The sequence below is a fragment of the Coffea arabica genome, chromosome 2e, assembly GCF_036785885.1.
Source record: "Coffea arabica cultivar ET-39 chromosome 2e, Coffea Arabica ET-39 HiFi, whole genome shotgun sequence".
In the NCBI taxonomy this organism is placed as follows: Eukaryota; Viridiplantae; Streptophyta; class Magnoliopsida; order Gentianales; family Rubiaceae; genus Coffea; species Coffea arabica.
In genome coordinates, this window is record NC_092313.1 from 30,245,859 (window position 1) to 30,269,166 (window position 23,308).

Below are 23,308 nucleotides of genomic sequence, written 5' to 3' on the forward strand. Positions count from 1 at the left end.
TAAGTACCAAGTTCGAGAACTAAATTTTACTTTTTTAATATAATAGTTGTTGAATATGTGATTATCGTGTGACTCTTTCTGATTGCAATTTGAAAAAAATACATCAAGGGTAGTAAATGTGCTCAAAAGTTGAAAGATTGGGTACTAGATTTGCTTTGTGCAAAGTTTGAAGACTAAAATTACTCATGTGCTAAAGTTTGGGTACCAAAACTGTATTTTTCTCTCTCTCTCTTGTTTTTTTTTTTTTACTATTTTCGGGCACATAAACCCCTGAGCTTCAAAAACCCTAACATTTCAATTTAAACCATCATAGCCACCCAGAGCAGAGCAATTGGGAGAATATTCAACAATTTTGAAAGAAAAATGACCCAAAAGAGCAATCTTTTCAAAGGCCAACAAAAGAAGAAGTCAATTCCTCCCAATCGCCATGGCAAAGCCCTTCAAACTCGTAAAGGTGCAATTTTTAGTTTCCAACTTTTCATATTTTGGTTGAAAAAAATCATTGTTCTGTATATTTGTGATGTGGGTTTTGATTGAACTCTGAATTTGAATTAAGGGAAGAGAGTTGTGAAGCCCTCAAAGGTCACGAAGGATATGGATACTGATCGGGTAAGCTTATTTAATTATCCTTATTATGTTTATTTATCTGCTTAATTGTACTTCAGAAAGGAATACTCTTGTTATTAAACTGTTCATAATTATTTGTATCTGCTTATTAATGTTTTTGACTTTCTTTGGTGAAGAAAATTGGTAGAACTATGCAATTTCTTGATAATTGGAGTTGTTTGGTTTCTTTAATATTTCAATAACCACCTAATCGAGATTTCTGAATGTGAGAACAGTTTGGTGTGTTAGTTCGTGAAAAAGAACATTAGTTTTGCCTCCAGTTGGAGCTTTAGAATTATCTTAATTCAGAATCTAAGTGTCAGCTGAAAACTACCTTAGAATTTAATGCTTCTGGCACATGTTGGAGGAGATTGATCCCTTTCATTTGTCCTGTTAAAAGCACTTAGTGTAGTGATTGGATTATAAGCTTACTTTGATTTCATCTTACTTTTGTGTGTTCCAATAAGCTTGTTCCCATGAAAAGTTAAGGCAATAGTAAGTCTATGGTGTTTCTGTTTACACGTTAGAACCTAAATTGGCTTCAATTCCTTTTCTCCATTTTTGTGTGTCTGTATTTGTGAGAATGTGTTCTTGTTTTATAAATTTAGGAGGAAAAGATATGTTCTGGAACCATGTTCGTGCATTTCCTTCCTGCATTTTGTATTTATTCTTGGATATTTTAGTATTTATTTATTTTTAGTTTTTCTTATCCTGCAATCAGTTTCTTTTTAGTTGTTCTGTAATCGTGTTCTTGTTTCATCATCGATGTTATAGAATTGCATGAGGTGAATGGGAAAGTGGTTACATATGGTCCAAATGAACTATTTTTTAACCTCTTGAGGTTAGAATAAGCTCAATTAGTTAGATTCTTTAAAAACAATAACCTGTCCAAGCTTTTCAAATCATAGGCAGGTTTGGGCAACTAAATGGTTTTGGACTGAGGTGTCAGCTATGCATCCAACTCAAAACCAAAATGGAAGATTTTTGTAGACATAAAACTATAGATCCTTCTATGTCTCGTTGAGTATATGCTATATGTTCATTATCTCTTTTGTTAGTGTTAAACAGGTGTTATGCCAGAAAGATTTTGTGAGGTAGCACGTAAATTGAGATATCTACATGGTTGCTTGTCTGTAACACAAAATAGTGGATACATGTGCATGTGAAGGGAAGGAAGCTGTAATATGGTTGTTAAGAGAACTCTTTTTACCCCTAAATAATACTACATGGGAGCTTGTGAATTTGAGAGACAGTTTAGGTTAAGGTGCTTTTATAGTTAGGCAGTCTTCGAATGTATAGCTTCTAATCTAATTTCATTAGGGAAAATTGATGAAATTGTGCAGTGATTAAGAGAGCCAATCTGAGACTAAATTAAGGATTGTCCCAGATTTAGAGTAGAGCATCAAATCTCAAATGTTGCTAAATGATGAATATTTGAGCAATGATTGGACAAAATCATAGTGCAATTGTCAAACAAGGTTCACATTGTTGTCACTGTATTTTCAATGTAATACTGCTTCTGACAATGCTTACTAGGAGGACTGTGATCTCTTTTCACAAGCAGCAAGTGGATGTGAATACCGCTTTGGTAATGAGGTGTTCCAATAGAGTTTTACAGCTTTCACCATGTTTTTTTTTTTCTATTTTCTTCAGCCTTGAGCCTTCCTCTTTGGGTGTTATATGCCACAGGCAGCCTTGTCATTTCATTCTGGTTCACTAGTCTTAGATCTCCAGCTCAGTTTTCCTATCCTTTGTTACCAAACTTTGTCAATTCTTCTGTCAGTATATACAATTGAACCACCTTCAAATACATAACCAAGATAGGTTGTTTATTTCCTATATTCTCAAGTTCAAGGAGATAGCATGTTGTTCAGATCACTGATGATCCAAATACATAGCAACTTTTGGAAGATGGTCTTTTTGTTCATCATCAGCAACCATCAATCTCTCAATGCACAGATCCTACAGATCCTTGGTTCTGAGCTTTGTCTCCACTTCCACACCCATCTCCAGCTACCTAATTAGCAAAGCTCAACTTTAATTACAGTTCCTGCCCCCCCTCTCCCCCCTCCCTCCCTCTTCTCTCAAACCAAAAAAATTTTTTTTTTGCCCCTTCTTTGTCCATAGCTTTCCAACCTCACTTTTTTCTCTTTTCTGGATCAGCAATCTATCCTCTTTCCAATGCTCTGGTTTTCTACCTGTTAAAAATGGTGATGGTGAAGGTGGCGTTTGAATCTTTAAGGGAGTGAAGATTGATATCCTGGTGGTGCCGAATGCTGGAAAAAAAATGGGAATAGGCTAAAGTTGGTTACATATATTTAGTTGGGGTGTAGAGTTTCATTCTATTATTGGGTTTTGGTGACATGGGTGAAAAGGAAGTAAAGTTCATTCCTCTCCCTACCAAATGTCTTTTTATATCTGTTCATGGAGCTAACTAGTCTCCATGAACACAAAAGGTCTGCTATTTCTAGAATTTACAGGAAAAGAAAAGTAAATTTGTCATCAGACAGCCTGGTATTTTCAGATTGTAGACTAACGGAGAGTGCTTCTCCCAGTAACTTGCTTTCTTCTGAACTAAGGCTGCGCATTGAATTTATACTTGATTTGACATATTGACCTTGTTTTTGCATCTCTTTTTAAGTTCTTCTGACAGTTTGCGTTCTGCTCTTCAGGAACTGACCAAGTTCATAAATTATTGCAATGAGGCAAAAGCAGCTACTGTTGCCAACAAGGAAGGCGGCCAACTAAGCATAGTCAAACCACAACCAGAGTCATCTAGTGGTGCAAAGTAGGAAACAACAGGCTGCTGCATCAGTCAAGATCAAGTCGTTGAATTAACACAATTTTGATTGTCATTTTGTAGGAACAGAATAGGTGTGGTTTATTCCCTTCTTCTTATTGTGTAGCTTTTCTATTTCCTGAGTTGATTCTGGGCTGGATTGAGAGTTGTTTGTTGTTGTTCTGCATGCAACTTCTTGCATTTTTGGCTTCTATAAAGTGTAAATTTCTATGTATTCATGTTGCCACATCTGTTCTTGTTAGCTGATCAACGGGACCAAGTGTAGCTCCTAATTGTCTCCAATTTACTCTTGTAAGTGCCTGAGTTTCTTGATTTTGTTACTCTGAATAGCTTTGCAGACAATAGATCAAGCTCGTTGGTTAAATGACTAAAAGTTTTCAGTTCTACAGGATGAGATGACTGGGTGTACAGTAGTGCGTACACCTAAACTATCTGTTCCAGAAATCATGAAACATGGTGCATAGCTTATCCTGTTGAGACTGTTTAGGGCCAGTAAAAATGTTTGTTATTGGAGGTTTTGTGTTTGACACGTTTCTGTTGAATCTGTTAATCTCTCTGAATCTGATGTTTACCATTACCACATTGTAAAAGGTTCATGATTATGTCAAGTTCTGTTTATTCTATTTGTCTTTATGATGTAGAATTCTTTCAAGTCTTCATTTCATGCAAATGCGGTGCCACTTTCTTTACATGTTTCTATTTACCCAAACTATAAGGTGCTCTGCATTTTTTTTTTCGGCCAACAATTAGCTTTACTGAATTGGGAATTTGCTGCATCTGTGGATTGGATTCTTTCCAGGGCACTTGGTATGGTGACCAGCCTAGAAAAGAGTCCAAATTTGTGGTCCATATCTATCATTAATGAAAAACGTGCTCTCTGTATTTGTTAACCGAGGACCATCAAGTTTCTGAACCCTTGATAGTCTTTCCTTGCCCAGGGTTGATCGTGAATTACCATTTTCCTTTTGTTTTTCCTGCATTCTATTATGTATTCCGTCTAAAATCTTGAAGTACAAATCTTCTTTTAGCCACCTCATACTCTTTAGAAACTTGTGAGATGGTCTAAAAGCTGGTGTCCAATAGGCACAATAGCTTCAGAGTTTGAAATGTACAGTCCATCATTCTTTGCATATCATATTGGAGAATGATGAGCATTTGTGTACTCCTATGGTGTTATGTAATATAATTTGATTGAAGAGGTGACACAAACAATCGAGTGTTAAGTTAACACATAGTTTTTTTTTTTTTTTTTTTCGGTGTTGGTAGTTTTTTGTTTTGGGAAGAAAAGAGGGGGCCCCCGCGGGGGGTGGTGGTGGTTTTTTTTTTTTTTTGGGGGGGGGGGGTGTTGGGGAATGGTGAAAAGATGTCCTGTAGCATCAATTCTTGCAAAAATCAGCAAGGTGTATTCTTTATGCCTTGTTGTTGGAACATGTGGCATACCATATCAATCACCAAATTTTAATTTCTTTAAACGACCATCTCCAAATACAAAAACATACGTACCTTTCTGTTCGCCCTCAGCATATGTATTGCAATTGTGATACCCTTTTGTTCACCCTTAGCAACTAATAAAAGTTTACCTATCTTTCAACTGAAATTTGTACACAGTTCCATTTATCTCACCGGGAATGGGGCAACTGTAATCCTGTTGTGTGGTGTTTGTACCCTTTAATGATTTCATGTACGCTTGTTTTACCAAGTTTTATGCGTGAATTTTGTTTGTTAATACATATTGTACAATGTTATAAGTAGAATAATTTATGTAAATGTACAACAATTCTGGAAGAAGCACAATATTTGGATTAATTGTACCAAATCACAACTCTAGTGCTAACACAAGTTAGTTCAATTGGCAAGGATGGATCTCTTTTTCATCAAATATGTTCGAATATTACTGTTGAGGTGAGGGTTGTGTTGGTTGGCGATCTATAAGAATCTTTGTAAGCGACTTATGGTTTCGTAGAGGTCTATGGTCCTTAAAAGGACTATGTTAGCGAGTGATCTGTAAGCGATTTATGATTTTGGAAATATGTCCTGACCCGTGTTGGTGATCGGAGTTGAATCAATCCAAACTTTGTTTTATCAAAAAAAAAAATGCTCCAGTGTTAATTTCCAAAATGTTTGGTCCCCTCCTAAAATTCTTCATAATATTATTGACTCCATGGTGCTTGCTCTTTCTGTTGTCCATTTGGGTATGTGAGATAGGGGACCAGCTTGACGCATTAGGAGGACAGATATTTACGACGTCAAAATCATGCTTCAGTCACAAATGTTTTTCGGCCCCTACCATGGTTTTGCTTAATGAGTTTTGCCAAATTGGAAAGTCAGCCATCAAAGTTAACAAAAATACAATTGAAATAGCTTTATCAAGACTAGAAGTTCATAAAAACTACCCTCCTCAAAATTGATGGCACAAGCCATTTTATCATATGAAAACTCAAATTTGATTAGTTTTCCTGCTCAGAGCAGAAGGAAAAGTTATCATAGTCCCAAAAAAAAAAAAATCTCCTTTCTTCTTTCTAATTTCTAATTTATAAATCTCAATCTATGATACCTTAGAGACATTAAAAAAAAAAAAAAAAAAAACCCTCCTATTTAACTATGTATTGGGCATTTGGGTGAAGGTTAGGACTCTTATGTCCATGCACAAAATGCGAAAGAATGTGATGTAATTTTTTGTTTCAGGTGTATCACATTATTATTATTATTATTATTATTTGCACATTCTTTTAGATGTGGTACATTAAGAATAAATTAGTGTTAATGTGGAGAAAATCCTTTGGAATTATATTTCAGAAAATTAACATTGTACGAATATTAGTTTAGAGGTACCACCCCATTCGATTTATCATAAAGTTCTACTCAATCTATTTTAAACACTTAAATCCCAGATCTTATGGATTTTGGATCTTGTCAAATTAGTTCCGTCAATTTATTTGTCCATTTACCTGTATGTAAATTATTAAATACCATATAATAATCGATAAGATTTATCTTAATGAGGAGATCATTGTGTTAAAATATCAACCCAGTGGACAATATATTACTATTACATAAATATATAATAATCAGATGATAGAGAACCAAGTAAATTGTGTAAAACAAAAAAAATACGATTGCTTAATCATAAGCCCAAACATTGTTGAATTAATTTGAGATTTCTATACAATTTATTTCTACAATGAAAATAGTCATGAACAGTAACATTCCTTAAAAGAGTATCAATTTAGTTTTTTTTTATCATATATTTGAAGAGAAGAGAATCCTAATCCACTACCTCAAGATAATCGACTATCTTAGAATCCTGTTTGAATTGCAATTTTTTGAATTTTTTTTTCTAGAAAATACATTGTAATGATTTGATATATGTGAGATAAAAAGTTGATTGAAAAATGTATTTATGGGAAACGTAGAAATTTTTTTGGTGAAAAATGACTTTTCAATCAAGGCTGGCAAACCAATTTAGGAATGGCCACCTATCTTGCACAAATAAACATTGAAAAAGTTTCCGTGGAGTGCTTGTCAATTTCTTGTTTTAAAATCGTCCCTCAAAAGTGACCCACCAAATTAGCAACCGCAAAGTATAATTAGTAAAAATTAGGGTTAATTTCAATTTGTTCCCCCAAACTTTGGATAATTATCCACTTCAGTCCTTAAACTTGAGTGCTTGTCAATTTCTTGTTTTAAAATCGTCCCTCAAAAGTGACCCACCAAATTAGCAACCGCAAAGTATAATTAGTAAAAATTAGGGTTAATTTCACTTTGTTCCCCCAAACTTTGGATAATTATTCACTTCAGTCCTTAAACTTGAAAATGATACACTTAAGTCCCTAAAACTTATAAATCGGGACACTTAAGTCCCTAAACTTATAAAATAGGACACTTAAATCCCTAAACTTATAAAATGGGACACTTCGACCACCAATGACATTCAGGATTTGTCAACAATTTTCCTTAATTGGGAGATATTTATAAGTTTAGGGATTTAAGTGTCCCATTTTAAAAATTAGGGACTGAAGTGGATAATCGTCCAAAATTTGGGGGACAAAGTGGAATTAACCCTAAAAATTATATGAAACACAGAAAGGGATAGATCACAGCCACCTAGGGAAAAGCATTCATGCAGTTATTTAATTCCTTTTTTTTTTTTTTTTAAAGCTGTGACAAGTTGTATAATATAATGCTTTATGCACCTTACCAAACTCAAGTGGTTGGTACAGTATTCATCTGAATATTCAGAACGTTTAATGTCGTGAAGTTATTGAATACCAAATTCCAAGTCATTCTTGCAGATCCTGTCTCAAACTTTAACGTTCAAATTATAGGGCACACCTCTTCCTTTTGGTTAATTTTTAAATAAGAAGTTTAACTGTACTTCCAACTTATTGATGAAATCGAGAAGGAAACTCTGTCCAGAACGGCAAAAAACTACACAAATTACCATGGCATGGTAGTGAGAGTTTTTAAAGCAAACTCTTTTTTATTTGCTTTTGAATTGCACGGAAATGCCAAACTTTTTTGTCATCTTTTCTTGATGCAAGGAGGAAGGGCAAAGATCCAAAAATCCGTCTGTTAATAGCTTAAAGATTCACTCCATTTGGATTAACTGTTTTTGAGTGTGTATATGAAAAATTTTATTATAGCAGTATACATGAAAAACTTTTGTATGAGATTTTTTTGAGACATCTTTGTTTGTATATTATTGTAGTATTTTATTTAAAAACCTTATTTTTGAAAAATATTTTTTTGAAGCGAAATGAAATTATTTATATATCAATCGATTTGAAAGATCCGCTTGAAGAACGGATAATACAAAAGGGGGTGGAAAATCCCACAATTTCATCTTGAATTGAAATAGCGTATTGTGCTAGCTTATGAGCTACACTATCATATTTTCTAAGAATCCAAGAAGCTTCTCAGATTGAGAATTTCCGGAGACCAGTAATTGAGTTAATGATCTTTTGAGCATCACCTCTAATGCTTGATAATGCTATATTGAAACTGAAGCTTTAGCAAGAGCCAACTTTATGACACCTTTTAAAGGATAGAAGTAAAGACCATTTAGAATAAAGAGGACATTACCTCAAAAACTGATTAACATTTTTTTTTGTAGGATCTCAAAATTTTTGGCATATTAAAGAATGGTTAAATCTACTGAAAAACAGGCTTCATTTAGCAATCGTTCCCATTTGGGTTGCACTTATTTTAGCACTTTTTAGAGTTTTTATAGAAAAATGTGATGCATATTTAAAAAAGTGTTGAGGGAATATTTTCAGAAAACTCCAATTTTTTTTTCAAGAAAAGAGGCAATCCAAACAAGGCATAGGCGTAAGAGAAGATCCACAAGAACATTAGAGAATAGTTGTCGTTCAATCCTAAAGATGTGACATAATTTTGCTGAGGCAACTCATTTAAAGTTTGCCGTCCAAAATGGAAGATCATCCGCATAATTCTAGCAAAATCACTCATGACTAAGACGTCTTGTCAATGTAATGTATCACATTCTTTCATGTGTCTATTCTTGAATGTTCCTAAAGTTAGTCAAAGCCCACGTAATTCATAATTGACATAATACAAATTTAAAAACATAATTCTCTTACTAAAGATCAAAGTTGTTTTTTTTTTTAAGGATAAATGAGAGTGTTCGAATTTGAAATTTTTCACTTATATTAATTTATTTTGAATTATTCAATTCATTCCTTCTCTCGATTTTATTCAATCAAAGTTGTTTTTTTTTAAAGTACAAACATACGTTACTTCCTTTTTTTTTGAATCGTCCAATCCATTCCTCCTTTACCTTTCGTCCAATCAAATTTTTGTGGTATATAAAGCTCTCTACATATATCAAAAAAATAACATATTAGTTGAACTTCGTTCGATTGATGTATTTTTTTTTACAGATTTTAATATAAACTCGTACAATTCTGATAGACGCGTGAATAGAAGAAAAAATACATTATCCTCACACAATTGGACCTGTTACAAATTCCTTATCCGAAATTCCTTATCCTCACACAGTACTAGTAGAGCTGAATCAGTTATCCAAATTCCAAACCAATAGAAGAGATGGAAAATTAGAAATTTACTACTTTTTTTTTGTGCCATTTACTAGTTGGAAGAAGACTTTAGACTCTAGAGTGCCTTATACGACTAGTAAATTAAAGATGATAACGTGGGGTCAACCCCAATCGTTCTGTCTACATTCGTGTACAAACATGACGTGGCCCAACTTCATTCACAAACCCACAAATCACAGCCGTTGATAGCATCATCAAACTTTTGGTAGTACGAAATTTACAAATTGAAACGCCAGCATTCAATGTCTGACCAAATATTCTCACGTGTATTTCATGCCTACAATAACTAACCATGTCCCACAGCGCACCATATAATGCCTCCATCCGTGAAACTGTTAAAAGCCCATTCTCTAACTGACGAATGTTTTAGTACTTTTAAATTGTAGTGCAGCCATTGGAGCGTGTTTACACGAGCCTCTCCCTGCGAGTGGTGGAGGTGAGAACTAGTTGTGTCTGAAACTTTGAGGTCAGAAGGAAAAAGCTTTGATGATTGCAAATAATTAGGTAAGAGCCAACAGCACAAGCCACCACAAGGAAACAAAATCCAACGTTCTCTTACGAAAATCCCACCTCCACCACCGCCACCACGCGCCACTTCAGCCGCCGCGGATGGGTGTTCAAGAACCTGTAAGAGAACACACCAGGACACCAACCATTCTGTTGTTTCCCTCTTTCTTTTTTTCTTGAACTTTAGTTGATATTGTTTTCACTTTCTTGGTAGGTAATTGTGCAGGGGGAAAATGGAGAAGGAGAAGGAGAAGGAATGGAGGAGGAGAAAAGGAAAGAAGAGGAAGAAATGAAGGATATTGAGAAGGGTGAAGCTGCTGGTGAAGAATTTGCAAGTCAAAATGAGCAGCAGCAGCATCAAGGGACAAGGGAATTTCACATGTCAATGATGCAAAGATTGTCAGATACCAACCCTTTAAGGCTTGTAGCAAATGCACCAAGAGTTGCTTCACCTTCTCCTGCTTATCAAAATCGTCATCCTCCTTCAGCTCGCCCTTCACCTTCTCCTGCTTATCAAAATCGTCATCCTCCTTCAGCTCGCCCTTCACCTTCTCCTGCTCAGAGTATTCCTCCTCGCCCCTCTCCTGCTCCTTCTTCTCAGCCTCGCTCCACACCTACTCCTCAAGTAGGTCTCATATGTATCTTTCTTCTTTCCATCAAATATTCTTGTTAAAGAATTTTGGATTGTAGATATGTCTGTGTCTGTTTATGTGTGGTGTGTGCGTGGGATACATGTGAAGATTTGACATCAATTTTGATTTTGATTTCTTTTTTTTTTTTGGGGCAGCAATCAATTGTATCATTGAATTCAAGATCATACACAAACAAGTTGTCTCTGTTTCTGTTCGTGGTTCACATGGTTCTGGCTTTTGGGCTAGTTTGTTTTCTTATATTTAAGGGGGTGCAAGGCTTGGTAGAAGAAGGAAAGACTAAAAGAAAAGAGCTGAAGATATTGAAGCATTTTCTGCCTCAAGTGGAGGCTGCATCTTTTCTTAGTATAACTCTAGCAATTTTTTGGCAAAAGGCAGTAAGAGTTTGGCCTAAATTCATGGTGCATTTCATAATTTGGAGCTCTTTTGTTCTGGCTTTATCAGCTGGAATCCTTTTAATTTGTTTCCAAATGCCAGCTACCGATGCTCTTGGAGTTATTTTCATATTCTTTGCAATTGGGAATGGATTGTATGCTTGTTGGGTGACACAGAGAACTGGATTTTGCTCGAAGGTTTTCATCAAAGCTCTTGAACCTGTAGCAAAATTTCATGATCTGAACCAGCCTACTTATTGGATGCTTGCTGCTGGTTTTGTGTGGATGTCACTTTGGATTTTAGCGGTTATCGGATCATTGAATTTCTATTATCCACCAATAGTTATCATTGTATTGGTAGTGAGCTTGGCCTGGATTACTGAAGTAATGAGGAATGTGGTTAACTTAACTGTTAGTAGGGTGATTGCTCTGTATTATCTTAGAGGAATGCAATCAAGCACACAATTTTGCTTTCAAAGAGCATTGTCCAAAAATCTTGGTAGTGCTTGTCTTGGATCCGTTTTTGTGCCTTCGATTGAAGCTTTAAGGATTGTGGCTCGTGGATTGAACTTGATTGAGGGGGAAGATGAGTTCATGTTTTGTTGTGCTCGCTGCGGTCTCAGGATCATGGACTCTATCTTCAAACGTGGCAACGGCTGGGCTTATGTGCAGGTAATTATTGACTTTGATAGCACTTAGAAATTTAAGCTTTTTGAATTCTATGAGAGATATTTTAAATTTTGAAGACAAAACTTAAATCGTTCGGCATGAGTGAGAACTTCAATACCTGCATTTCGGTTAAACTTCTAACTCTGGGCTCACAACAAAAGCCAATCATGAATGAAAATTTTTCAAGCAGCATAAGTAATGGTTCTCCAGTCACAATTAACGATTAGTTTTTGCAAACTGAAAGTTGCCCTTGAGCATGCCTATTGTCTGAGCGTTGTAAATTGATACCAGATGTCTTGATTTAGATGTATGTTGAGTATATTAGCTGCCTCTATGGTTGCTCTGTACTGCTTTCCTTCCTTGGCAATAAATTTTATTGTTTCCTGTTGCTTTCAAGTCAATTTATTAAAACCAACAAACAAAAAAATGACTCTTTTATATTTGGTCCATCATTTGCCTGCATTGACTTTGCAACTTGTAAAATGTAACAAAGAAACCATGGCTTTGGCCTGACTTGCAACATCCTATCCAGCTAATAATTTACTCAGAATTTGATCAACTTGAATTCAAGTAATTGAAGCAAATAGCCAATGATTTCTACAGATTGCTGCATATGGAAAAGGTTTTGTGAAGGCCTCACAAGACACTTGGGAATTATTCCAGGGGCGAGAGATACATCAGATTGTGGACTCTGACATTACTAGTGCAATTTGCTTCCTCACCGGAGTATGCAGTAGCTGCATCTGTGTCATTGTTGTAGCCGCTTGGACAGCCACAGTACATAAAAGCTATACAGCCACTGTCTCACTTCTTGCTGCCTTCATAGGCTATTTAATGGTTAGCGATTTGCTTAATCAATAAATTTGCTGCACAATTTCTTACCACTGGTCGAAATATTTGGTGAATTAACAAAATGCACTTGTTATCTGATGACAGACTAGGATTGCGATGGCTTTGCCTCAAGCCTGTGTGGGTTGTTACTACGTCTGCTATGCCGAAAATCCCAATAACAGGCTGTTTGTTAATGATAAAACAATTCCAGACCGGCTCAACTTGATAAAAGCAGGCCGTGATGTGGTGGTTCCAACACCTAGAGTCCCAGGAGCGTACAGAAGATAGCTGATGATGAAACACAACAGATTTTTTTTCCACTATCCCACAAAATGTGAGGATGTGTTTCAAGATGGCCACTCACTCTTGATTGAAAACACTAGCCTTTGTGGGGGAGGAGGGGGGACCAAAGGGTTCTATCCCTGTCAATATTGTTCAAGTATCAACTCAAGATGACTTCTCCACAGAAGTGGTGGGCACGATAATGATGATGACATTGGATGAATGAGTGCAATAATTTTTGCTGACCTGATATTCATCCACAAGATGAATAAGAATTGTTGTAGCTTCCTTCATGCATTAAATAATTGCACTATGGCTAGATGTAAAAATTTTGTGCATGATTTGGAATTACTAGCAAGGGAAAAAGATTCAGGAGAGCCCCCTCAGATTCCCACCATGAATACAAGTGCAAGTTGTCCCTTAGGTTTGGTCATATCCCTTGTACTATAGTAATAGATATTCCTCTTGGGATATACGATTCCATTCATTAATTTATTAGAATCTTATAAGTTTGGTAAACCCTTTTGTGAGTATCTTTCATTGTGCAGCCTTGAAAGAACAGTCATGAGTTGATCTCATAGAAAAATGTTTGTTTATTTATTTCTTTGTTAATTTGAAAACTCAAATAATTTTGACAAGAAATCTCCTTTTCAAGTGGATAGGAAAAAAAAGAACAAAAAATTGGTCCTCTCTATATCTTCCTCATCAATGAACCAAAATTTTAAACTGTCATGATTTTCCTAAACAACAAGATTAATGATTGATCTTAGCTCATTATTTCATTTTTGTTGTGTACTATGGTTGATCTCAATCTTTGAGGTTGTAATCATTTCTTTTTCCGTCCTCTTTGCCTAAACTCCATGTTATGCTGGTGGGGAAGGAAAAACGAGCAGTTTAAGCTTTTAGTAGCTACTGAAAGTTAGTTTATAGTTAAAGGTGGGCCAAAATGATATGCAAAACCAAATTAGGAGTATCTAATACAAAACTCTTTTCAAATGCATATAAAATAAACAGCATAATTGAGGAACTAGTAAAGGAATGGATAAAATTGGTGTGGGAAACAGAATATACCAATTGTACCATGGCTTTGTGGATAGGCTGTAACTTTAGACCTGTCTTTTCTTGTTCTAGTCGCATTAGCATTTGGATTCAATGTGTAGTGGCCAATCATTGAGCTCTTGACCCCCTCAAATTGGCCAGTCCTCCTTGGGGGCTCCAACAACATCATTTTGAAGACTGAGCGGTTGAGCAAATGGCCAATAGTGCTCACTAGCTAGTAGAATAAAGTTGCACCATTAGATTCCTCATGAAGGCAAAGAAGGTTCGAGGAAAGATTGTCCAAGTCATGTTCCCTGCTAAAAGTTTTGGATGCTCAGATTTTGATTTCAGGACAATTCTACAGCAGCCCAAGGTTTAATTTTGACAAATCTAGTCATTTTCAGCCCCATTTGTTTGACAACCGGGAAAGAAAATTCCTTTGGAATAATAAAATAGATTTTTTGTTTTCGAATAATAAATCTTTTTTTCCGAACATGATAATTTCTATTCTACACTAAGAGGAAGGGGTGGATCCAAAGGGGTCAAAGGGGGATCCCAAAGGAGCTAAACTATCATCGAACCAGACGGGTGACTATACATTCGTTGCTGAAATTTTCAGAAAATTCTAGACAAGACAAACCAGAGGATTTGATTTTTGACCTACACCCGACCTACACCCATCTGGTGGCCAACTATCCTAGGAGCAGTTGGTTTCGAATAACAGATCTTGAAAGCAACTAAGTTGCATAACTACATGCCACTACATGCCCACAAAAATTTTTTTTTTGTTTTTGGTTTTTGGTTGAATTAGGGGCGCAACAATCCTTCTTGTTTGTTGATTCTCTGTTGAAGCAAAAGTTGCCTATCCCAGCTTCCAAGAAATGTGTGATTGTTTGACAAATTCTCAAGACTCTCGTTCAGCAAAGACTCAGCTATATTATTCATTTGGCGAGTTATTATATGCCAATAAAATTCCAACATTTCTGATTGTGTTCCGCAACGGATCTTCTGTCCCATATCCTGTGCCACTCACTGTCCCATTTTTTATTATATTGCTATTTATGAAGCAATTTCTCCTTCATAAATATCACATTTTAGTTCTTTTTTGTTTCTTTAAGATTCAATAACTATTAATTTAGTAAAAAATAAATACAATAGCTTCAAAAAAGCAATATATAATAGAAAATTAAAAAAAAACAGCAGAAAATTCATAAAAAATTTCATTTTTTATGTATTTTTGATTTTTTGAGTTTGTTAAATTTTGTGTATTATTCAATTAATAGTTATTGGATCTTAAGCAAACAAAAAAGAACTAAAACATGATATTTATCAAGGAGAAATAGTAATATAATAAAAAGTGGGACAGTGAGTGGCACAAGGTATGAGACAGAAGATCCGTTGCGTCTTCCTTCTAATCATATGCATGTTATCATTCAAATTTAAATTTTGAATTTGTAGGGGTAAAATTGAAACGAGAAGCACAACCATCACAATCAAATCACTATTTTTAAAAAATTGGATTTCCCAAACATGACTAAATAATTGGGACGAAAAGAGTGTCAGTTTTCTTGACTCGGAAAAACACAGGTCCTAACTCAGCCAGTCACCGAGGCTCCAGTGCTGTCACGCATCGCATGTACTCCTTTGTGGTCAAAATTAACTCGTGATAAACTGCATGATGTGGTATGTAACACAAAATTAATACCTTTGTGGATTCAGATGGCATGACATTCCGTTCCTACAATGGACATAACACAAGAAGTTGGAGGAATTCTCAAATTTCAATGTCCTGAGAAACCAGCAACTAGGATCTCACCACTCTAGATTTACTTAACCCCTTTTCATGCAAAAAATGACCATTGGTATTGATTTGCTTTCGACTGCTGGTTAATATTACGAAGAGTAAGGTGGTCTGACTCCCGCAAGTAAATTTTTCCCTTGCAGCATCACCCTTCTCCACCCTATCTTTAGGCCTAAAGTAGACATATGCGAAAGAAATTATGGATACAATTGTCAAAACCTCATTTATGCATTCAAGTTGTTCACCAATCGACAATATCTTGCAAGGGGAGGATCTAGTGGGAACTCTTACCTTTTTCCATCCAATGTCAGTAAGGTTACCAACAGTATCAAGTGCACCAAAAGCCCATTATTGGTACATGGAGTTAAGAATATTGTGTTGGAGAGGTGGGTACACAAAATCAAAATCCAAGAGGTGGGTACATAAAATCGAAATCCACAAAGTTCTCAATTTTAAGAGACTTGAGCAACAAACAATATTATATTGCCAACATTGGTCCTCTGAATTTCTGTAAGCGGACTTGGAAACATTTCATTTTGGTACGCATTCTATGTATAGTAGATATAAGGAGACTAAAGTTGTCCACACTAATATACCAAGGTTTGCCACATCTCTCTCTCTCTATATATAATCTCGGGTCAGTCCACTCATTATCAATTGATTTTGAGATGGAATTTCAAGTATTTTTATCGTGATATCAGAGTTGGATGTTGGATTTGTTTGTTACCCTGTTTATGATGGGCCAATTTATAATTGGCAGACTAAAATTACCAAATCATGTGTGAAGGGGAGGATTGCTAGTTGATTTTGAGGTGGAAGACCAAACTCTTTATTAGTAGAAAGTTAAGTAGAAAGCGCAGTTCTTTGTCAGCAGATAGATAACAAGTGCCAGGTCCAATATCTGGGGAAAGACTTGGATAGAATTCATACCAACCCAAGGGTTGTATACCTTTATTTTCTAATAGCCCCTGTCTACGACATAGAACATCCACGCATTTGCGTGCCTCTTCTTCAGCTTTCTCAACTATTTTTGCTTGCAAGGTAGCTGGAAGCCTGGAAGCTAGGAGTATATTGGAAGAATTAACAGCTTTGGGACTCGAGTTTTTGAAGAGATGTGTCGTTCCATGCTTTCTGAAAGAGCATAACAGGCTGCCTCAATCTCATATTCACCAGTCATAAAGATGAGCATGTCACCTGGTGCGTAGAGAACAATTCATGCTGGTAGATAGAGTGATTTAAAATTAGATGATTGAGATTGAATTTATGGGTATAAATTTCAAAAATTCACTAAAGTTGTTGTGTTTTTGCATGTGGTTAACTTAGTTGTTGACGTTCGAAATTCAAGAATCAAAACAAGGAGGGCTTAAAACAGCAAGTTTTTGATGTCTGTAGGTGAGAATAATCAAAAACCGTGATGGTGTCCGGTGCATCAATTAAAAAGAATTCAAATAGTTGTCGAGCGTCCAAGCTAGAGAAACGTACGAGTCAACTATCATTGCGAATGAGTCAATTAGGTCTTCAGATTAGGAGAAAGTGTAAGCAGGAGATTTTGGATTTGAGACCTTCCACTTATATTTAAAAAGAAAAAGATGTTAAACAGATACATGGCTTAGAGAAGTCCACGAAATTGTATGGGAAAAGAGGAAAATTGCATTAAAGAAAGGGAGAAAATGAGAACATTAAGGAAAGTGAAGTAGCTTCATAAAATTTAAAGGAATAGATATAAAGAGGAAAGAAAAGGAAATAAAAAATAAAGTGAAAGAGAAGTTGTTCGGTCTCGTGTTCTGTACAGTAACTTTAAATTTATTTATAGATCATTAGAAGTAGAATTAATACTTTAAAAGTATTAGATACATATATAATAACTTTCAAGACAAAAGGATTTGTTGGCTGGCTTATCACTAACTTATTTTCCATTTAAAATAAAGAAAAAGCCTACCCAACTTAGCCAATTAAAAATAACTCGTCCCTTCAAGGTTTTTCCCATATCTCCTTATAATTCTGACAGGATTAATCACCATTGTTTTCACAAGAATATTGGATATGGATGTCAATATTAGTATTTACATTGATTAGTTTGGGGTTTACATTTTTTTTTTAATCAAGATTTACATTGCACGGAATAACAACTGCACAAGCCCTGCATTCAACTTAACATTGGGAGTAAAATTTGGACAGGAACATAGAATATTGGCACAAACTCCCAAAGAAATTTTACCATAACTTTGGGCATTAAGAGTGCCGACGTGACATTAAGCTTACCATCATGATCCCGCACGGCAACATTCTCAAGGATTTCAGAAAGGCCATTGGTGCTTACTGCTTAGTTATCTTTTTTTTTTTTTTAGTAATAAAAAGTTTGGATAGATTTGGCTCTGATCACCATTATAGGTTATAACATGTCTTTGGGACATCAATCGCTTATAGAGATCCTTATAGATTACTTAGTTATCTCTTTTGCACTTCTTCTATTAAAATAGCACGTTATTTATCCAGATCAGGGTCTTCAGCGTTTTTCGAAGAAGCCCCAATCAGTCATGTACTTCATAATAGGAAATTGCTTGGATCATATTTTTGGAAGGAAAAATAGTTCAAACATCCCCCATATTTTGTTAAATAATTTTTTTTGTATATCATTTTTGAAATGATAATTTTACATTCCTTACAAAATTGGTTCGGTAAAATTTGATTCCAATTTAGATTTTAAACCATTTTTTATCTTGAATTCATCTTGTGAACCACATGTGGTCAACTTTTTAGGGATGAAAGAGTTAAATCCCATTTATAATTAAACAAATGATTCAATCTATAATTATTTTTGCCTTTAAAAAAGTAGAATCTAATTTGAATCATATTCTTTTTTTTCTCTAAAAAAAGTGTGATTTGACAATTCATATTTATTTTTTCCACTACAAAAGTAGTATCTAAGTTTTTTGAACATAAAAAATAACTAAATGTAGGTCAAGTGGTGATTTTAGGCTAAAAAGTAGTCGAAAATTTAGGTCGAGACCAAATTTTGTTAACTTAGATTTGTTAGTGACGTAAAATTAACATTTTAAAAATGAAGGACAAAAAAAAATTCATTTACTAAAATGTGATGGACGTTTTCAACTATTTTTACTTTTGGATCAACATTTTAGCACTCTATGTAACATGATTTACATGAAATAAAAATGTGATTTGGAAGATAAAAATGGATAATTACATGATGTATTCATTATGCAATCATTTTTGACAAATAATAGCCCATCCAATCAAATTTAGGAGGTATTTGGTAAATAGGTTTCAAGACAAAGAATGAGTTTCAATTCAATCCTATTCATACATGATGCTTGTTTAAAGTCAATTAGATCTAAGGACTAGTTCTTAGTTGACTATTTTAACTGATTATAGATTCTGAGTTAGAATAAAAGTTTTGTGGTGTTCTAGATTGTTTTTGTAATCTGATTATAAATTTTTTTATAACCAAAAAGGCTAAGATCTATAGTCATCCAAAGAGTAGTTTTTATTAATTCTGATTATCCTCTGTAATTAGTTTCTATGATTAGATTTTGTAAAATCTAAAATGACTGAGAACAAGGCCTTACTTAATGGATTTCATGGTTTAAAACTACTAAAGAATAAGGTCTCACTTATCCATAATTTTTTTATTGCTTAAATCTATTGTTGTGTAGTTATCAAACTCTTCATACGGGTATTCGTCAAAACCTATTGCTACTCTCCAATTTATCATACTCGTATTCATATTGATTGTGGAATTTGAAGCAAATGACTCAGTCTATTTTAGGGGTGCTGTCGAGTCGAGCTCGAGCTCGAGTAGTGCACTACTCAAGCTCGACTCGAGGCAAAATAACTAAGCTCAAACTCGAGCTCAAGCTCGTCAAGCTTTTAAAATTCGAGTTCGAGCTCGACATCAATTTATGGAACTCGAGCTCGAACTCGAGCTCGAGTTTAATTAAATGTAATTAATTCAAATCAAGCTCAATCGAGCTTATTCGAGCTCAATCAAGCCTAATCAAGCTCAAGTAATAAAAATTAATATTTTATATATAATTTTAAATAAAGGATATTATTGACATTTCACAATAATAAAAATTAAAATATATATTATAAAAACTCGATATAGCTCGTCAAGCTCTCGAGTATCATATTTCCAAGATCGAGCTCGACTCGATAGCTGCCACAAGTCTTAGGTTGAGTGCAAGTCTTAGTCTGTAGACATTGACTTTATTGTAACACATCTTTATTTTATCGGAAAAAAAAGGGATAATTTCAGAAACCTCTGGGGAGGTTTCTGACACTTTCACTGACTTCCCCCGAGGTTCGCAAAATTTCACTGATCTCCCTTGATAGAAAATTGGGCCCCTGAGGTTTCTGACACTTTCACTGACATCCCTTGAGGTTCTCAAAATTTAATTGACCTCCCTTGATAGAAAATTGGGCCACTTTTCTGACATCATGAAGGCCAAAATTACAAATATATCCTATGAAGTTGGGGTTGTAAGTCCCAAAGACAACCTAAGAGGGGGGGTGAATTAGGTTGATTAAAAATTTAATCAAGTTTATGCAATTTTTTGCTTAATAAAAATTTACCTTATTTTCTAGTAATGATCAATCAAGTAGATTAGAAGAAGAGAGCAATACTGATTCGAAAAACAAGTATAGATAAGCAATGAGAATTTTATTAAACAAAAAAATAAGATAGAATATCAAACCGATTGTCTACCAAGCTTTCCTCAAACTTGAAGACCAATCACTAGGTTGAGCAACTTCTCTTTGATGAAAGATGATCAACTAGATGTACAATGGAGGGAGCACTTCCTCCTTGCCCTAAGCCTCACTTAGTCAAGCTAAGAAGTTTTACAAACACTCAGATAACCCTCAACAAAGCTACACTATTGAAACTTTCAACCACAAGAGAAATGCTCACAAGAAATTCACACCACTTGGAGAACAAATCTAGCTTTGGAGACTATTTTCTAGCTAAAATATCTCTTGAGATCTTGTAAACAAAGTGTGCAAAAGTCCATATCTGATTCAGAATCGTTTGTATTTAAAGGGAACAAAAAATGGGCTTCATTAATACTTCCAACGGATAGAAGGCATATGAAGAGTCAGCTAGCCGTTGGGGCTGTTGGACGTCCGACGGCTTAGTCATCGTCCGAACCCATCGTCCGAAAAACAGTCAAGTTGTTGTTCGGACGTCCGATGGAATTTTATCGTCCGAGCTTCAGTGTCCGAACGTCGTCCAGAGAGTTATCAAATCTTCGTGGAATTTTTAGGACGTCCGATGAGATTGATGTGCATCCGAAGCATGCGTCCGATCCTTCAGGACGTCCGATGCTTCCTTACGAGCGTCCGACAGAGTCTTGGCAGAGAGTCATCAATACTTTGTGGAATTTTTAGGACATCCGACACGATCGATGTGCGTCCGAAAAGTGTGTCCTATCCATCCGGACGTCCGATGCTTCCTCACGAGCGTCCGACAGAATTTCCTTCCTGATGTTCTTCATCCTTTCGGACGTCCGACAGAATTTCCTTCCTGATGTTCTTCATCCTTTCGGACGTCCGACAGATTCCTTTGGACATCCGACATGGGTGTCCTGTTTTTGCTTCTTCTTTTGGTTGATTTTCATTTCATGACATATTCGTACCTGATTCTTTGATAGGCAAAAAACACTTATATTTGAAGAGAGTTAGATAAACATTTCAAAGTCCTTTGTGATCATCAAAACCAAGAATAACATTCTCCCCTTTTTTGATGATGACAAAATAATGGTTTGAAATAAGATTTGATGATTGCAATATAAGCTCCCCCTTTCTCAATTGACAAAAACTCCCCCTTACTCAGTGGATCATAGAGCAAAAATTTGAAAAACTCCCCCTCACTTGGCTACCCAACCTAATTAATCAATCAACCAAAAAACATAACAATTACGCAGCCAACATCCAACATTTTACCAATTCAATCCATCAAGCCAATTCAATTAAATCATCAATCAATCCAATCCAGTCCTCTCCCCCTTTTTGTCATCACAAAAGGCCAATCAATCACATATAACACGGAGAATCAATAACAAAAACATTCATCACATCCACACATTCAAAATACTTAAACATTCATCCACATATCCATAACCATTACAGCCATAATCATCCATCAAACAGTACTTAAACAAACATAATATAAACAAAATGAAATAGTCATTACATCTACATATCCATTGTTGAACATCACATGAAATAGTCAAACAAAATGCAAATGACCCTATGTGATCCTAAATGGTGAGCTAGGTGGATCCAGGTGTCCTTCGAGAAAGCTGATATTGGGAGAGGTCCTCCTCTTCAGTTTCTTCATCATTTGTAGCAGCTTCTTCAACAGGTGCTTTGCCTTTATCTGATTTGGAAGGGTCATAAGGAGTCACTGGAGTTGACGAGCTTGGGTCTGGAATTGATGAACTTGGATCAGTGGGGCGTGGCTCTTTGCCATGGAAAACTTCCTCAATCACAGGTGGGGGAAAAAGAAGGTTCTTTTTGTCTAGGTAGGCTGTTTGATGTTCAGAGGACATGGTGAGCATTAGACCATGTTCTAGAAGAAGAACATGCTGTTTGAGTTCACGAAGGAGCTCAACCACTTCATCATTGGAGGAGGAAGATGCCTTAGTGGCAGATTTCCTGGGATGAATAGGAGTGAGTGCAATAGATGAAGGATTGTGTAGTGGATCATGTGCAGCCTTAGACCTAGGTTCACTGGATGATGCCCCCTTATAAACCCATAGATTATCCTTAAAGACAAGATTTTTCCTTTCAAAATATCCTTTGGTAAAGGCATAAGAAGATGCTTCTTTAGGACATACACCAAGAATTGGTACTTTGTAAAACTCAAAGATCTTTTGAAGAAATTTTCCATAGGATAATTTTCTGCGAGAATCAGTGGCATAGCGAAGTAAAAACTTGCACATGACAAAACCAAAATCAATGCGAATCTTTTCTCGAAAACAGTAAAAGAGATACAACTCCATTTTGTTTGCATCTGTTCTATGGCCATCAGTAGGCACAAGCAGGTTTGAAATCATTGAAAAGACAATTAGATTCACAGGGGCAAGATCATTCAGTTTAGCATCAGCAGGGGAAGAAAAACTTCTTTTAAAATAAGTCAGCATCTTAGCCCCATCAAAATGATTATCAGCATTTGGATGCTTTTCATAGGAAAAGAAATTTACAATTTTACTCTTGCATCCAGGTTCAATAGAAGTTTTTAAAATCTCATTCACAATTTCAGAATCAAAGACTAAGTCTACCCCATTAACCCTGGACATAATCTCAGTTTGGTCAGTGCCTTTCCTAAGATTAGCAAAGAATTGATGCAGCATTTCAGGGTAATAAACATTGGGCATAGAAATGAGATGTGACCATTTCTGGAAAGAAAACAGATTCAGAATGGATTCTAAACCTATTTGGCAAAATTCAGAAGAATTGACAGTGCGTTGAGGGATGACACCTTTCTGGGATATCCAGGAGTGTTTGTCTTTTGCAGCATCATCAAAGAATGTAGGGAGTGAGATTGATTTTGGAGGCGGTTGAGATGAGGTTCCCTGTCCAGATTCAGGCTGAGGAGTGGGTTGTCGTGTAGGCTGTGACATCTGACCCTTTACAGCTCCCCTCTTGAAGCG

At 35.6% G+C, this 23,308-nt stretch overlaps 2 protein-coding genes and 1 pseudogene across 2 annotated transcripts; 2 read left to right on the top strand and 1 right to left on the bottom strand.

Annotated features, from left to right (window-relative positions):
• Positions 1–265: 265 nt before the first annotated feature.
• Positions 266–3,770, top strand: LOC113732365 (uncharacterized). Its single transcript, XM_027258078.2, has 3 exons — positions 266–454; positions 557–609; positions 3,279–3,770. Exons 1-3 carry the CDS (start codon positions 364–366, stop codon positions 3,396–3,398), a joined length of 264 nt encoding a protein of 87 aa, XP_027113879.1. The 5' UTR covers positions 266–363; the 3' UTR covers positions 3,399–3,770.
• Positions 3,771–9,858: 6,088 nt separating this feature from the next.
• LOC113732366 (uncharacterized) lies at positions 9,859–13,315 on the top strand. Its single transcript, XM_027258080.2, has 5 exons — positions 9,859–10,110; positions 10,205–10,615; positions 10,778–11,686; positions 12,287–12,520; positions 12,620–13,315. The coding sequence occupies exons 1-5, from the start codon at positions 10,093–10,095 to the stop codon at positions 12,800–12,802; spliced, it is 1,755 nt and encodes a 584-aa protein (XP_027113881.1). The 5' UTR covers positions 9,859–10,092; the 3' UTR covers positions 12,803–13,315.
• Positions 13,316–15,368: 2,053 nt separating this feature from the next.
• On the bottom strand, positions 15,369–17,945 carry LOC140036216 (pre-mRNA-splicing factor ATP-dependent RNA helicase DEAH7-like; annotated as a pseudogene).
• Positions 17,946–23,308: the final 5,363 nt, after the last annotated feature.